Genomic DNA, 16,366 nt, shown 5'->3' with positions numbered 1-16,366 from the left:
TGGGCCCTACATGCCTGTGTACCCGCATGCCCCAGCCTCACCTTGCACCCCAAGTGTGGCTGCGTGCGCCTTCATCGCGGCGTCATCCCTCAGAATGATGGCCCGCCACAGCTGGCACAGGGCTGACCGGTCCCTGTGGGGGCCCAGCAGTGAGCCCAGAGCACCAGGGCAGGAAAGGCCAGCCCCAGGGTGAGCACCCACCCCAGACCCTGGGTTCCCAGCTTACTTCTCATCCAGGAATTGATACAGCCCGTGGTCCAGCAGCACCAGCTGTGCCTTCCCATCCGGGCCTTTCCGCACCAGAACTGGGTACATGGCACTCAGGGTTATATCACCACTCCCCCAGTTCCCACCCCTGACCTCCACCCCCTGGGGCTTTTCCTACCATTGCCAGGGTGGGGGTCAGAGTGGATAAAGCCCGTGTAAAATATCTGCTCAGCAAAAGCCTGGATCAACTTCTCTGCTATCTGAGGAGCGAACAGGACCACGCTGCATCACCCTGTGCACACGGCCCACTCACCTCTCCCTCGTCCCCATGCCCCGTGCACATGGCCCACTCACATCCTGCACTGCGAGCCCCATAGTCTTGATGGCCTCCACATCGTTGACCTTGCAGCCCTCACAGAATTCAGCAGTAAGCACGCGCTGGGAGAGAGCAAGAGGCTGAACTTAGCAGGCCTGGGCAGCCCTACCCAGGAGGGGGCCCAGCCCACCTTGCTGGACGTGTCCCAGTGCACACGGGGCACCACGATGTGCCGGAAGTGCTGCAGCTCCCGTGCACAGCGCTCAGCATTTCGGCCCTCGTTCTCGAAGTCCAGCTCCTGGGCCAGCGTCCCCTTCAGGTCCTGGGGGCCACACAGGCAGTCAAGTGTCCAGGTCAGGGGCCAACCCGCCCCCAGTATGTGCAGGATGCTGCTCACTGCAGCCTGCCTGTGGGCAGCGGTTACCTGCAGGACCCAGCTGAAGCCGAAGCTGGGGTGCATGAACTCGATGAGCCGGAGCAGGAGCTCCAGGGTGTGGATGTCCCCGTCAAAGCGGTCCCGCAGGTCAATGTACTGCACCTGTGTGAGGTGAGGGTGCAGGGAGGGCCTGCAGCCGCTGCCACGGCCTGAGCCCACTGCAGTGCCAGGCAGGCCCCCCACGTACCTTCACGGCCACGGCAGTGCCGTCATGCAGCTTGGCTCGGTGTACCTGGGCCAGGCTCGCAGCGGCAATCGGCTGGTAGTCGAACTCCTGGAACAGCTTGTGGGGTGGGGCCTGGAAGTCTTCAAGGAACAGCTGGTCCACCTGGCAGGAGAGGGTTCTTGGAGAAGCGTGGGGGCCACTGCCAGAGCCCCCACCTCCCAGCCTCAGCAGGGCTCACCTCCTGGAAGCCACGTGTGAGAGCTCTGTCCTCCAGCACGCGCAGCGTCCTGACGTACTCGGGGGGCAGCAAGTGGTTGAAGGAGCACAGCCCCTGGCCCAGCTTCACGTAGAGGCCACCGTTGCTGATGGCCCCGGCCACCAGCGCATCGGCTGCCCGCTGGTGACACGCAGACATGACCTCCAAATACCCCGGGCTGTTCTGACCACAGGCATAGAGGGAAGGGATGGGGACAGGTGTGTGCCTCCTCAGTCGCCCCGCTTCCTCCAGCCCTCCCCCCACCCCCCTGCAGAGTGCAGACAGGTTCAGCTATGGCCCAGGTGGCGGGGACAAACCTCTTCCACCCCTCGCAGGATGACGTTTGTGCACCACCAGTAGTCCAGGGAGATCTGTAGGCCGATCCTCAGAGACCTGCCAGCAGAGGGCACCTTCAGCCCTGGGCAGGCACTCATCTCAGATCCTGCCCTGTCTGGCCCCGCCCCTGCCAGCCCCTCAGACCACTGTGAGCACGTGGCAGGGGCTGCTGAGTCCCGGTCCAGCCTCCATGCTCTCAGGACAGCACTGACAGCAGGTCAGTCTCGGCCCCTGGTCTGCAGAATGGACAGCCTGCATCCACACCACCCCTCAGTCCCTGCACGCACCCTGATGGGCACCCAGGACAGATGGGAAGGGCCAGAGCTGGGATGGGGTCTCGAGCCCTAACCACCAGGTGTGGTTTCTTTTTCATTCTTCTGTAACACTCATTATAAAAAATTCCACCCAAGACCTGGCACAGCTCTGATGGGATGCCAAGGTGGCACTCTGTTACCAGCTCCCGTCTGCAGATGCGCCCTCACTCCAGGCCCCCCTGCACTCCTGCCTCCTGCGCACTCAGCCACCTCCCCCAGACTGGGCCCTGCCAGCCCTCTGCAGGTGCCCTCCACACACCTGTGGACAGGAGCCCCTAGGGAGTTGAGTCTCAGAGCTGGGACTCAACTGCTCTCCTGGCCAAGAGCATGGCCTGTGCAGTCCTGGAGGTCCAAGCCCCTTCTGGTGTCAGCAGGGGTCCTCACTCCCCACGCCCCAGGCTATGGATGAGCAGCCCTGGGTCTGGAGAGGGAAGGATCCAGGACCAGAATCCAGGCCTCCAGTGTTGCAGACCCCAGACCCTTGGGCCTTCCTGACAGGGGTGTGGCTCCTGCTCCTTAAGACAGCCCTGAGAGGACCTGGGCCACCAGTCCAAGCTGAGCCTCTCCGTCCTGCCTCTCAGCTGTCTCCTGCTCCTCGCCGCCTCCACCTCAGGAGGGACCAGAATGAAAAGGCTGCTGGATTCGGACAGTTTGCTGCCCGGGCCGGGCACATGCTGCTCCCAAGAGTTGTGGAGATCAGGCGTCTTGGAGCAGTGAGGTCGGCCCATGCCTTACACTTGCCAAACTGAGCTCCACAGACTGCGTCTGTCCCACTCACCCCCAGCCTGACACAGGGGACAAACAGTGTCGCCTGAAGAAGGGGGCGCGTGTTGGCCAGGTGAGCAAGGAGCAGGGTTTCTGAGCTCCCTGGGGGCCCAAAGGGGAGGCCTCCCTCCTTCCTGAATAGTTCAGTCCACACAGGGTCTGCCCAGGGGTGATGGGGTGATGGCAGTGGGGTGAAGGCTGCGCTCAGCGCAACTCGTCAAGTGAGTCACTAAGTCAAGGGCGAGGGCAGCCAGGTTTCTCCCGGTTGGAGGGGGACGGCAATGCGTGTTGGCAATGGGAGGCACCTGTGTGGATGCAGGGCTGACATTTATGACTAGAGACAGGAATGAGCACATGTAAGGGTGAGTGCGCACATGTGCACACAGAAACACCCCTCACTCTAGTCCACAGAAGCAGACACAGCCCGAGTGATGCGAGCACGCCCTGTCATGGTCCCTGAGACCTTTCTCCACCCCTAGGAGCCAGGCTCCCTGGAGAGTAGCAGCTTCTAGGGCTGGGAGAGAACAAGAGGGGCCTGGAGCATCCTGTGTGCCAGAAGGAATAGAATGCTCAAAAGACACGTCAAAAGGATTGAAAAAGTTAACGGTAAAATCTAGGTTCACTGTAGAGCATTTCCAACTCTGCTGTATCTTTGAAGCTTTTTATAATAAAACGTTGGAGATTAAAAAATTTTCAAAAGGGGGGCCGGCCTCGTGGCTGAGTGGTTAAGTTCTGCGCGCTCCGCTTTGGCGGCCTGCGTTCGTGCGTTTGGATGCCGGGTATGGACCTACTCCACTCATCAGCCACACGGTGGAGGCATCCCAGATACGAAATAGAGGAAGACTGGGATGGATGTTACCTCAGGGCTGATCTTCCTCAGGCAAAAAGAGAGCATGTGAGCTCAGGGTGAATCTTCCTCACAAAAAAATAATAAAAATAAAAAAGGGTCACAAAAGCCAGGTTGAAGGGGCTCCCACAAGCCAAACCTGGAACATTCTTAGCAAAAAATGATAGTGACAGCAACAGAGAGCAACCCATGGAATAAAGTACAAACCCACAAGTCCAGACTGACATGAATAAGTGAAGGGATGAATAAATGGGGAGAAATCTCTCCTCACAGTAGTACACGAATCAACAAATGTGGAAGGAATTAGTCGAATTAGAAAACACCATTTGGTGACTATCACAGTAAGAATGAATGCCCAAAGAAATATAGGCAGGAACTAAGCCAGTGGACAGCAGGGATGGGAATGAACACTGACCTAATTCAAGGTACAAGGAAGTCAAGTGGCAAAAGTTAACAGGACAAACGGAAGTCATGTGCCACCCCAGAGATACCAGAGAACACAATTCTGTGCTATTGCTGCCCAAACGCACCAACTTAATCTAACTACGAGTGATCAGACAAACCCAAACTGAGGGACCTTCTAGGAGAGGGGTCACAAGATTTTTCTTTACAAGGTTAGACAGCAAATACTTTAGGCTTTATGGGCCAGGCGGTCTCCACTGCCCTTACAGTGGAAGCAGCCACAGGCTCATGTAAGCGGATGGGCGTGGCTGTGGTTCCAAGAAAGCTTCATTTATTAAACAGGCAGCAGCCATGTCTGGCTATAGTTTGCTGACCTCTTTTGTGCAGTATTACTGGCCTATAAGCCTCCAAATGTGTCAAGGTCATTGTGTAGTGAAGAATTACCTTCACCTGAGGAGAGGTCTGGCCTTTGCCCCAGCTCTTGGCAGATGGCCTCTCAATCTGTGGCATTTTCAGTGACAGCAGTTTTGTGATCCATGATGGGCCCTGACTGTCTGTGCTAACACGGCGCTCTGACAGCCAGAAAGACCACTCGTGTGATTAGAGTTTTGGGGCTCTGAGCCAAGTGGTATCAGCCAAACCAGGGAGGATGGGGGACTGGAGACAGTTCAATTATGAAACTGATGACTCAGTCATTTGTGCCCACGTAATGAAACCCTAACAGAAACTCTGGACACCGAAGCTTGGGGGGCTAATCCAAATGGACTGTCACATCGACGACAGGAGGGTAAGGAGAATGAGGACGTGGAAAGTCTGAGTTTGGGATCCTCCCGGAACGCACCCTGCACATCTCTTCCTTTGGCTGGTGCCCTTTTGCTATAACAGCACCGTAATCGCAAGCATAGCACTTCCTGAGTTCTGTGAGTCGTCCTGGGGAACTATCAAAAACTGAAGGAGTCTGTGGGGACCCCCTAATTTGTAGCGAGTGGTTTGAAGTGACACAGCCTGCTGGGCCCCCAGAACTTGCAGCTGTTGTCAGAAGTCCTAGGCAGATGTGGGGGTCTGGGAGACCAGGCCTGGACCTCAAGTTTAGCTATGAGAGTCGGGGGGCACTGGGGAACTGCTCCAGACTGGGGGAGGTTAGACGTGAACCCTGGACCAGATCCTTGTATTAAAAAGGTTGTTGCTGGGGCACCTGGTTACACACAAATGGGGTCTGAGGGTTACAGGGACATAATGGATGGTTCTTGATTACGGTTATGGAGGAGAATGTCCTTGCTTAGGAAATACACTCAAGATTTCAGGGATAATGGAGCACGTTGACAACTTATTTGCAAATGTTTCAAGAAGAAAAAAGTTCCTTTGTATTATTCTTGCAACTTTTCTGAACATTTGAAATTGTGTCAAAAAAAAAAAAAAAAAGGCAAAGCCCACAGAGATTTAAAAATTAAAATTAAATAAGGACGAAGGAAGCCAGGGCCCTGATGCAAACCTTCCGCCACCCCATCTCTGAGAGCCTGGGCACACAGGACGTGTTCTGATCTCCGCTCTCGTGCAACAGAACAAGCCGCCAGCTCCGCGTGGTGAGCTGGTCCTGACTTACTCCCCACTGTGCTCCTTCCTGGGCCCCCATTACCCAGGACATGCTGTGTGGCCCTGCGGTCACCCTGTACCCAGCCAGGGATGCTCCATCAGGCTTGTCCGTCCTGGCAACTGTTAGGACTTCGAGCTGACAAGAACGTGCAGACTGTTGGGAGAACAGTAGTTCTAGCTCCTTTCCCTCCAATCCCAGCTCAGCCTCTTAAAGCAAGCTGTGAAAATTAACTTTCCCAGGAGGGAAGCAGAGAAGGCAGGCAGGCCAAGCCTGCTGCTGGGGTATCTAACACGGGAAACAGCAGAAAGTGAGACAAGCCAATACTTGTCAAGTGTGCATTTCACAACCAGGTTGCATAGGCACAGTCCCCACAAGTCTTGCACAGTCCTACACAGTGGAGGGTCACGGAAAAGACAGAGCCGACTCCAGGCTCTGCCCTCATCCACCTCAGGGGTATGGAGACTGGACAACCTTGCAGGACACAGAGGCCACTGCCCAGAACCTGCCCCGAGGGCAACCAGGAGTTCCAGGCAAGCCCATCAACTGAACACCCTGGGAGCCAGAGCAGGGGCGCCACTGCCACCAGTGAGCTGAGAAGTCATGTGCTTGTTTCGTCCACAAGGCAGGAAGGGGTCAAGCATTCAGTCACCTGCCCACCTAGGGCCGCCACTGGCGTAAATCTTAATGAAGCTTCTGGTTGAGAGTCTGAAGGCCTTTGCAGGCCTAACCCTTCCTTTGAGAAACTGACCTAGGCCAAGAGGGAGCAGGTGCCCGGAGCCAGTGGAGTGGGGCACCCACCCCCGCAGCCTCCTTAACTGAGGTCTCATGTATGTGCACTTCCCAGCCCAACAGTGGGTCTGGGTAAATTGAGGCTTCATCAATGCCAAGAGCTGGTTCTCAGAACTTTGTGGCTGTAGGAGTTCCTGGGTCTGACCAGAGCAGGGATGCCGACCCACGCTGCTCCAAGAGGAAGATCACCCCTGCCCCCCAGAATCCTGCACTGGGAGACAAAGGAGTATGAAAAGCGCCTTTAGTTTAAGGCAGCCTTGATGTTAATATGCAGACATCACCCACCCCTAGTCCAGCCCACTGGGAGGGAAGGTGAGATGGCAGCCCTTCCCTCTTAGCCCTAAACCTCTCTGTCTGGATGCCAACCCTCCTTGCGGGGCAAGAGGGAAGATGAGGAGGAGGAGGCAGCTGCTTGTCTGCCCACCAGCAGAAGTCTGAGGTGGGGGAGGTACTGGCTCACCTCCCCTGCCCTTCACAGGTCAAGGCAGATGTCAAGGGTCTGTGGAGGCTGTGGCCAGTAAGGACGGCTCTTCTGCACTATGCCCGTGTGGACCCTGCGATGCTCGGCTGCCCCACCGGGCAGCACAAGGATGCCTGGAAGGTAGCTTGAAAGTTCCCAGCAAAACCCTGCAGCCCCTCCCAGGCCCCTCGAGGCCCCATGTGTCTGAGAGACAGGACTCAGCAGGGGAGAAAGCCACGCCACACCACCCGGACCCTCCTACCTGCTGAAGCGCCCGACACCGTCTACCACGAGCCGCATCCGCCTCTTCTCCTGCGGCTCTGCCATGAAGTAGCGGACTCCCAGGAGCAGGGGCACCCCCACCGCCGTGGCAGAAAGCGCCTTCTTCCACAGGGGCTGGGGTCTCAAGGACCTGGTGGAGACAGTTGTACAGCCAGGTTAGTTCCCATCTGTGCCCCCCACCTGGCCTGGGTTCTGCAGGATTTGCTCCCTTGAGCTTGCACAGCACTCACGGCCAAAGCCTGGCCAACCCCACGGATGCTGCAGCTGCGTCAGGAGCCTCTGCAGGTGACATCAGTTCCAGGCACATGTGTGGTCAGCATAGTGCTCTCTGACCACCGTGTCCAAGTCGCCTTGCCTGAGCCCCACAGACACCCCAGACACCAGACTCCAAGGGGCCAGTGGATGCAGAAACTGGCTCCTCAGCTACATGGGAAGCAGCTCAAGGACAGGGCTGGGATCCTCATGGGACCAGGGCCACCTATACTATACAGGGTTACAACCACCGTCCACCTCGCTGACGGCCCAACTGGACTACAAGTGTCAAGAGAGCAGAGCCCGGGTAAGACATAGATAACACACACTGAATAAGGTGAGAGCTCAAGACAAGGAGTCCAGTAGGAGCCCCACACATGCTGAACCCAGTGGGAGCTGAATCCAGCAGGCGCCCCAGCATCCAGTCACGTGTCTGCGCCCTGGTCGGCAAGCAGTGAGGGAGCACCTGGGCGACTCCCGGCCCGCGGCTCTGCCAGGCCTGAGCCTCGCTCCAGCCGCCTCCCCCCTCACTACCGCCCCATCCTGCCCACTGCCTGCAGGCCTTGGGCCCTCCTCCCTGCGTTGCTTGCTGCTCCTACCCCGTTTTGGCCCCACATGCAGCAGTCCCACCCTCCTGCACTCTGAACCCATCACTGTCTTCTTGGGAGTGCACGGCTCCAGCTGCCATCTGCTCACGATGGTGCTGTCAGGGGGTCCCGCCCCTGAAACTCCAGTCCCAGGTCAGAACCCTGGCGGTCGTGGATCCCAGCGCACCGCACTGAGAAGCGAACGCATCCTGTCTTGAGGGTGGGGGTTCAGAGAAGGTCCAGCCTGGGGCCTCAGAGCAGAGGTCATCCATGCCTGCCTGCTGAGAAGCACACGCCCGGAAGGGTGCCTGTGGCTGTGGAGAACTCACCACCTTGCAGGCGAGACCCAGAGGTTTCTCCTGAAGAAGGCAGCAGGGGACGGCCAGGGCTTCAGCCCGCTCTGCAGCAGAGCAGAGTGGAAGTGGCAAAGTTGTGACTGCAAAGTGAGCAAACAGCAGGGGTCAGACGAGGCAAGAACACACCTTCTGCTCCCCGGCATCCACAAAGGCATGCATCTGAGGGGCAAGCTGCACCTCTCGCCACCCTCCGCCCAAATACGTCATCAAAGAAGGTCAGTGCTTCCCGCAGCCCATGCGTGGGGCCAGGCCCACAGGTCTGACTCAGCAATGCAAGACAATTCCACCTGTTGAGAGCAAGGTTGAGGTCAAAGTGTCACATAAGAGAAGGCTACACACAGTTTGCACCAGGAGCTTCTGCCTCAGACACACCTCAACAGGCCATTAGAACTACCCTGCCTTTGAATGTCCCCTTGGTCCCTGCCCCTGCCACTCTACTGGGACCCTATCCTTTACTATTTCCTGCTGCTGAGACCACTGCCCAGCAGCCTCGGAAAGGCACTCTGCGTTTCCAAAGAGAATGTCAGAATGCTTAATCACACATTCAGAAAGAAGATGTCAGACGCTAAGGTGGAAGAACGGGTGCAGGAAAGACACCCCTCGTGCAGGCGGTTGTTCTCAAAGCAAATGAAGGCACAGGAACTTCGACACACTAAGACCCTAGAGGTGGAGCCCGGGAAAGCTTCTGCCTGGAGACGCGGGGGGAAGGCCGAGCGGACGACGTGCCACAGCCAGCAGGACCTGAGAAGCAAAGTACCAGGGTGACTCCGCACAGTGTGCTGCCCTATCTTAGCGACCAGGGCAATGTCACAGCTCTCCCGAGCAAACTGGCAACCTCGGTCTCCCAATCCTATTTGAATTATGAGGTCTTACGAGCTCCTCAAGCACAAATTCCCCAACCATAAATGCTTAGTTTTTAGAGAAAAAAGATTGTGCCTAGTAAGTCATAACCCGCGGCACTGATGTTAACGTTATTCTTGTGAACACCGGGTCAAATAAGGACCTGACTTTCCAATCACTTTCTGGCCAAAGTGTGCAGCCCTGAAGACAATTTCAAGGACTCCAAAACAACGCAAAAGTCAGAGGAAAAGGTCCATGACCTATTGTCCCAAGAGGAGAACAAGGGCTGACAGTAAACCTCTGCTCAGCAAGGCCACACGCAGCGAGTACAGATCCTCAAGGAAAACCATCCAGAGGCAAGAGAGGCAGCCACAGGCAGACAGGAGGTGGGGGCCAGCAGCAGGCAGAGACCCAGGGGTCCACAGCTCCAGCCTCCTGTGCAAGAGGAGCCACCCACCCTGCTGCCCTGCTGGTCCACACACCTGACCTGGCCACAGTAGAAGAGGAGGCCGGTGAACAGGCACCTGTGACCACAGGTGGTGGACAGCGGCTCAGAACATTAGTCAGCGCCTGCAGGATGGCTCGTTCCAGGCCGAGATCCCGACTACCTCCCACCTTACATCACACAAGGGTTTGTGACAACAAGCAGCTGTGCCAGGAGGGCTCAGCCCTGCCTGCCCCTCCCCCAGAGGTAACTCTGCCCAAGCTCTGTCCAGACCCTGCCTGTTCTCTGCGAGGAGGTCTCCAGACTCTGCCCTGCACTCCTCACCCAATTCCACATCTCCTACCATACACGCCCAGCAAGCAACCCTGCCTGCGAGGACCAGGGGCTGGTGGTTTCTGTGTGTGACCAGGGACCACATATAGAGGCAGACAGAGCCACAGGGCCACCAGGACAGCACGGGGCTTGAGGGAGGGAGGGATCCTGCGACCTGGCAGCAAGCAGGACTTCCACGTGGACGCTGGGGAGGGTCTTCTAGGCAGAGGGCATGGCATCAGTGAAGGCCTGAACCCAGGAGAGCACAGGGCGTTTCCGAGCAGGAGCCAGGCCTGTGTGGCTAGAGACATAATGTGTGCTCAGGAAGGGGAGTGGTGGCTGCCCCAAAGGAAAAGGTGGGCAGCAAAGTGAGCTGCAGCCAGCCGGGGCCCCGGAGGTTCCCGCGGGGAGGGGTGATGTGTTGTGGAGGTCACTGGGGGGCGGGGGGCAAGTGTCCACTCAGAGGGGGCTGGAGCCCTGGGCAGAGCCATGGCCCAGGGAGGGTGGCTGGGTGACGGAGTTAAGCGGATGCAGGGCAAGCGTGAGGAGCTGAGCAAGATGACCAAGGCTGGCACCTGAGAGCCAGGAGTGCCTCGAGGCCGTCTACACCAGCTGCCTGCTCCTCTGGCCAGTGAGGATTCTGTTGTGACTCTGATCTGGGCAAGACCACAAGCCCACTGAATCAGAACCGACAACAGCTGCCAGCTGCCGGCCACCGGTGCTCAACATTCCTTATCAGTGACCCTGAGAACACTCCAACAAGCAGATCCCGAGCGCGGGACATTCTCCAAACAATGGCCTGGCCCCTTCAGGAAGAAGTCAATAGGACCCATGAGTTGGGAACTACTGGTGCTGGGCATAGTCATTTATCAATTCTCTCTACTTCTGTAAATATTTGCAATTTTTCATAACAAGAAGTTAACAAGTTATGGGGGAAAAAAAGTAGGAGGACTGTTGTAGATTAGGAGGCTAGACAGACCAATGTCAAGTGCAAAGCACGAACCTTGACCAGACCCCAATCGGAAAGGAAGCATTTACAACACACACTTCTGGGACAACAGACAGGTCTGAATATGGACAGCACAGGTTAGGGAGTCACTGTTAGTATTTTAGGCACCATAAATTTACCATGACTACACAAGAGAATGTCCTTGTTTAGGGGATGCATGTTGAAGTGTTTACAGATTATGTGTCAAAATGTCTGTAACTTACTTTCAAATGGTCCAATGACAACACAATATATACCTTCAAATAGAAACAGAAACAAGCAGGGCAAGATATTAATAATGGATAGATCTAGGCAGTGGGTATCTGGATTATTAAATATCTGATACCACTCTGTCAACTTGTCCTTGTATTTAAAGGTTTTCATAATCAGAGGTGGCAAGTATCTGCTACGCTACTCAAAGACACAACCAGGGGCTGGCCCCGTGGCCGAGTGGTTGAGTTCGCGCACTCCGCTGCAGGCGGCCCAGTGTTTCGTTGGTTCGAATCCTGGGCGCGGACATGGCACTGCTCATCCAACCACGCTGAGGCAGCGTCCCACATGCCACAACTAGAAGGACCCACAACTTGGAATATACAACTATGTACCAGGGGGCTTTGGGGAGAAAAAGGAAAAAAAAAATAAAATCTTAAGAAAAAAAAAAAGACACAACCAGAAAGGTGGCATTTCAGAGATGAGGCAGCGAGGGCAGGGCAGGGGCCTCATCTGGAGCGGTCCTGTGCCAGGACATCTGGTTCTGTCTAGAGACACTCTCAGTTGTCACAGCTTGGGGGAAGGGGTGCTCCTGGCATCGAGTGGACAGAGGCGAGGGACGCTGCTCAACATGTCAGTGCCCAGGACAACCCCACCCCGGAGACTCAGGTAGAGCAGAGGCTGAGAAAGCGGGGCAGACTCTGGACCCAGACTTCTCAGGCTGGAACTGGAATCTGGGCTCCAGCACTTACCAGCCACGCAGCATGGGTCAGTTATCTCCCTCTCTGGGCCTCAGTTTCCCTGTCTATAAATCAGGTACCGCTGCACTGTTAAAGTCCAGAGCAGGTGAACTGACATTTGCAAAGCCATTGGCGCGGTGCCCGCCCACACAAGCACTGTGGAGTGTGTGCAGAGGTGCATGCTGGGGTCACCCTGGGGTCAAGGAGCCACTAGTCTCCCCCAGGCCCTCCTCCTCCTCACTGTGCCAAGCCGTCTGCTGGTCCCCAATGCCCTTACCCTCCTCCCAACAACTTGCCCCCTACTTTCAGCAGCGTTGAAAGGGCAGCAAAGTAGGGTTTGCTGCAAAGTTGCAACGGGGCTCACTGACTCAGAAGCTGCACCACTGCAGGGAACAAGGAACAAGGCCAAGGCTGACAGACAATAATTATTTTGTATCGTTAGCATCCAGAAGGAAAGGAAAGATCCACGACTTAGGAGTAGAGTACAGGGCCTCACGATTCAGAGGCTGTGCGCGCCAACGCTGAAGCGAGGGCTGGCAGGGAACATAACATGCTCGGGACCAAGCACAGCTGCCCCAAGACTACGGGCTGAACCAGCCTCTCACGACTCCCCGGATACCCATGAGGGCTGAGCAGGAGGGAGCCACACATGTGCTCCGGGTATGTCTGACTTAGAGACGGCAGAAGACTGCGAGTGAGGAGGGCGCCCCTGAGAGAGGGCTCGCCACCTGGAGAAGGCCCACGGTCCCTTAGGGAGACCCGGAGGGGTGCACAGTGAGGACGCACCCCCAAAGGAGAGGTGTATGCAGCCCAGCCCTGGCCAGGCACCAACCAGTAGTGGCCCCTGAGGTTTTCTGGTGGCCCCAGTGTAACGGCACAGAACGTACGGACGGTGCATAACGCAAAGCACCCTTGCGCTGATGGGGTGCCGCGGAGCAAGGCAGAACCCCCCGAGTGCAGAGCCCCTGCTGGACAGGCCTGGGCTGCACGTCCCTCCACCCCTCACCCTGTACCTGGCTGCTGCCCTTCTCCGACACCTTTCGTCTGCAAACAGGAGGTAACAGTGTCCACCTGCAAGGCTGGAAAGGTGAGAGGTGGTGGAAATACAGGACCTCCCCCAGGGCCCACACATGACAGGTACTCAACAAAAGGTGGGCATTACCTACAGCGGCGACTGCCACACTTACTTTCTCACGTGATCCACAGCTAAAACTCCTGGCAAAGCTGGGAGTGGAACCCGAGTCTAACTGCTTCCGCGGTTGACACTGAATTGAGACAAACGGTGGCTAAGCACAGAACATTCCCAAACTGGCGTGCAGTGAAATCCCTCAAGGTGGAGGGTCTGACAGCCACAGAGCAGAGCACATTGTCCCCGAGAGCCATTGATAAGCAAGGGTTTCATGAGAAAAAGTCAAGTTATCTAACAAATAACTGTAAACATCATCTTCATGTCAAAACATACGGTTCTTTTACAGAGGAGAATGCTAAATCTCAATTATTTTACACTACAGCATGAGAACCTGGCTGCGCCCCCAGCCTCCTGACAACTGCCCACCACTGTCAGGAGCTCTGCTGGGGAAGCTGAGGACCAGAGTCCACAGCCTCTGGGCACCTGGTCGACACAGTGCCAAGTACTCCGTGTACAGAGGCTCAGACCGGGTGAGGCCAGAGAAGTAACAGCTGGCTCCTGACCACAGTCCCTAGTAAGAGTTCTCTGCTGTTTTCTTAGGAACCGCCATTGCAGTCGGAGCTCCAGCTGCATCTCATTCCCCGACTCATCTCCCAGCACTGAATCCTCACTCACGCTCCCTGGCAAAGATCTCTCTGGTAGATCCTGGACACCCCAAGCAGAGCCAGGCCCAGGCTTGTTCTCCAGGCTGCTGTCCTGTCTGGGATGCCCTTCGCCCCAACCGGATTCGCACCACTCCTGTCTCGCCACACTCCCCTCACTCCTGCACCTTGTATATACCTCTCTCAACGTCCTGGTCCCACAGGCGTGTGACTGCTAGTTTACGGTCTGTCTCCCCCCCAGACTGAGTAAGGCCCTCCTCTCAATCACCTCTGTACTTCTAGGATCCAGCACGGTGCTTTGCTAGGTGAGGTAGAAACTTCATGAATGCTTGCTGAATTGAGACAAATGGTGGCTAAGCACAGAAAAACCAGGACCCCCCATGGCCCAAGTGAAAGTGCAAGCTGAGCAAGGGGCAAAGGCTACAGTCAGGCAAGAGATGGCAGCAGCCTGGCTCGGAACAGGACTCCAAGGAGGAGGCCACAGAACCCCGATCAGGGCCCACAGGGCTGTTCAAGTGCCTGGTTCCTTCCAGTCTGGGATGTTCAGTGCTCCCCAAACTATCCCCATCACACAGGAGACATCCCCAAAGCCCAAAGAGGTCACATGGCTATAAATGTGAGGCAGAGTCTGCAGCCAGACCTTCCAGGAAATAGTCCAGGGCAATTTCCACCACATCACATATAACCCAAACCACACCCAAGGCTTCAGCACCAGAGCATGCTGGGAAACAGGTACAGAGAGAAGCCGGTCCCCAGGATATTCTCCCGCACACCAGTGCCTTCGCGCCAGGGTGACCACACACCCTGGCTTGCCTGGGACCGTCCTGGTCTACACTTGTTGTCCCAGCACTCCTCTCACTCCCAAAGCCTTCCAGTCTGGACAAGATGAGACGCGCCTCCCCTAGCGCAGCCTCTCAGGCTTTCTCAGTGTGTGCACAGTCTGTCTGCAGACACAGAGCGTTCATCTGCAACTCAGCTAACAACCTATAAAGTAGCAAACAAGAGCTCCGAGTAACACTCAGATATTACAACGCTCACAAAATCTGTGTGTACTTTAAGACAGAACCATGAGTGCACGTGCTCACGTTTTAGGGACAAGCTGAGTTGTGTGTTTTTCTAACACCCTGTGGATTAGAGACAGATTAGAAGGGAGACAAAAAGTCACTGTGCATGGACAAACCACGCAAAGCAGTAAGAAGCAACTGCTGAGTCTCATGACGAGACCTGAAACAGAAAAAGTACAAAGAGGTGACAAGAACCAGGGCAGTTTAATGACAGGGCCAGCAGCCCCACGCACCTCAGCAGGAAAGGAGACCAAGGCACAGAAATGTTCTCATGGTTAGCAAGCGGCAGACTGGGAATCGGGCCCAGGAGCGGTGGTCTGGGGACCATGACTAGGGCGCCCTGCCCCTTTCTGTCCCAAGGGTCTGTGACCCTCTCAACACCAGCCAGGACTCAGAAGCCTACCTGGCCCACTCCACTGACTAGTTATGAGCAGCTCCTAATCAGGGGCTAAAACCTGCCTGTCCACTCCCCAAGTTCTCTGGAGGATGAAGTGACCTCAGTATTCGAAGAAGCTTTATAAACTGTAAAGTGCTGTACTAACGGCCGACCCGGTGGCTCTCTGCCTGACTCTTAGACTAACCCAGCTTCACCATCTCAGCTCAGAGAACGCCCCTGTGCAATGGAGCTGCTCCCTGATAACCACGAGAGTTCGTGGAAATTCGTCTGTACTGTTAATATCTGGATCCACGAGAGGCTTACTAGGAAAACACAAACTCTGCAGAAGACTCCAAGCTGAAAATGCTGATGAACCCCCACCAGCCTCTCTAGCTCGAAACCTATGAGGAAAGGGCTAGATTCTTGGGGAGCGAGTGGGTAGGATCTGGGCCCCTGATGAGGACACCTGGTTTGGAAGGTGCCCATGCTAACTGCAGAGATGCCGCAAAACGGGAGGCCCGACCGGAACACACCACGGGAAAGGCCGCTGCACTCTCAGGATCCAAAGCAGCAGGCGCTGGGAGGGCAGCGAGGGCCAGGCAGAAGTCGAGGGGGGCCTGACAGAGAGGGGCTTCTCGAGACCTGGGGGGCGCGGCCTCCGAGCGGGGCAGCCCACAGAGACGGCCGCGCGTCCACCCCACAAAGCCCTCTGCTCAAAGGCGGGGGCCAGGCGGCGGCTCGGGGCGGTCGGAGGCGGGCCGGTGACCAGGCGAAGGGCCCTCGGGGGAGCAGGTGAAGGGACAGGCGGGGAGGGCCTCCAGCCCGGGTGCCGGCCGTCCGGAGCGCGGGTCTGCGGCAGACGGGCCGGGAGAGGGCGAAGGGGGTCCGTGGCCTGGGGAGCCGGCCCTGGGCAGGGCAGGGGCGGGCGCTCCGAGAGGCCGGCTCGGGGGTAAGGCTCCCACCACGCGAACCCGCTTCCGAGGAGGAGCGGGCTCCGGGGCGCTGGCGGCAGGCCCGCCGCACCCGCACAGGCCGGGGTATCGGAGAGCTGCCCCGACTCCCCCGCGAGCCTGCGGGGGCCGGGCCAGGGGGCGCGGAGCCGCGCGGGCGGGGGCTCACCGGTCGCCACATCCTCCAGCAGCGCTCCGCTCCCGCAGGGCGCACAGCCGCGACCCGCAGCCCAGGAGTCCCTGCGGGAAGAGGCGCAGTGCGCACGCGCGCACGCCCCGGCGGCG

The 16,366-nt window shown here is 57.1% G+C and overlaps 1 protein-coding gene across 2 annotated transcripts in view; it reads right to left on the bottom strand.

The window, feature by feature from the left end:
- The window catches only part of ADCK5 (aarF domain containing kinase 5), a 17,236-nt gene extending 870 nt beyond the window's left edge, over positions 1-16,366 (bottom strand). For both annotated transcript variants that reach the window (XM_023649267.2, XM_070222602.1), the window contains exons 1-12: positions 16,251-16,366; positions 8,339-8,445; positions 7,151-7,300; positions 1,699-1,774; positions 1,364-1,564; positions 1,147-1,287; positions 948-1,061; positions 714-845; positions 562-645; positions 386-467; positions 227-305; positions 42-133 (exon numbers count right to left, since the gene is read on the bottom strand). In XM_023649267.2, the coding sequence (XP_023505035.1) occupies positions 42-133; positions 227-305; positions 386-467; positions 562-645; positions 714-845; positions 948-1,061; positions 1,147-1,287; positions 1,364-1,564; positions 1,699-1,774; positions 7,151-7,300; positions 8,339-8,445; positions 16,251-16,262 (1,270 nt within the window). In that variant the 5' untranslated portion in view covers positions 16,263-16,366. The remainder of the gene's footprint in view (positions 1-41; positions 134-226; positions 306-385; positions 468-561; positions 646-713; positions 846-947; positions 1,062-1,146; positions 1,288-1,363; positions 1,565-1,698; positions 1,775-7,150; positions 7,301-8,338; positions 8,446-16,250) is intronic.

This window comes from Equus caballus, chromosome 9 (genome assembly GCF_041296265.1).
Source record: "Equus caballus isolate H_3958 breed thoroughbred chromosome 9, TB-T2T, whole genome shotgun sequence".
NCBI lineage: Eukaryota > Metazoa > Chordata > Mammalia > Perissodactyla > Equidae > Equus > Equus caballus.
The sequence above is the reverse complement of the archived record's forward strand: the minus strand, read 5'-3'. Positions and strand labels throughout refer to the sequence as shown.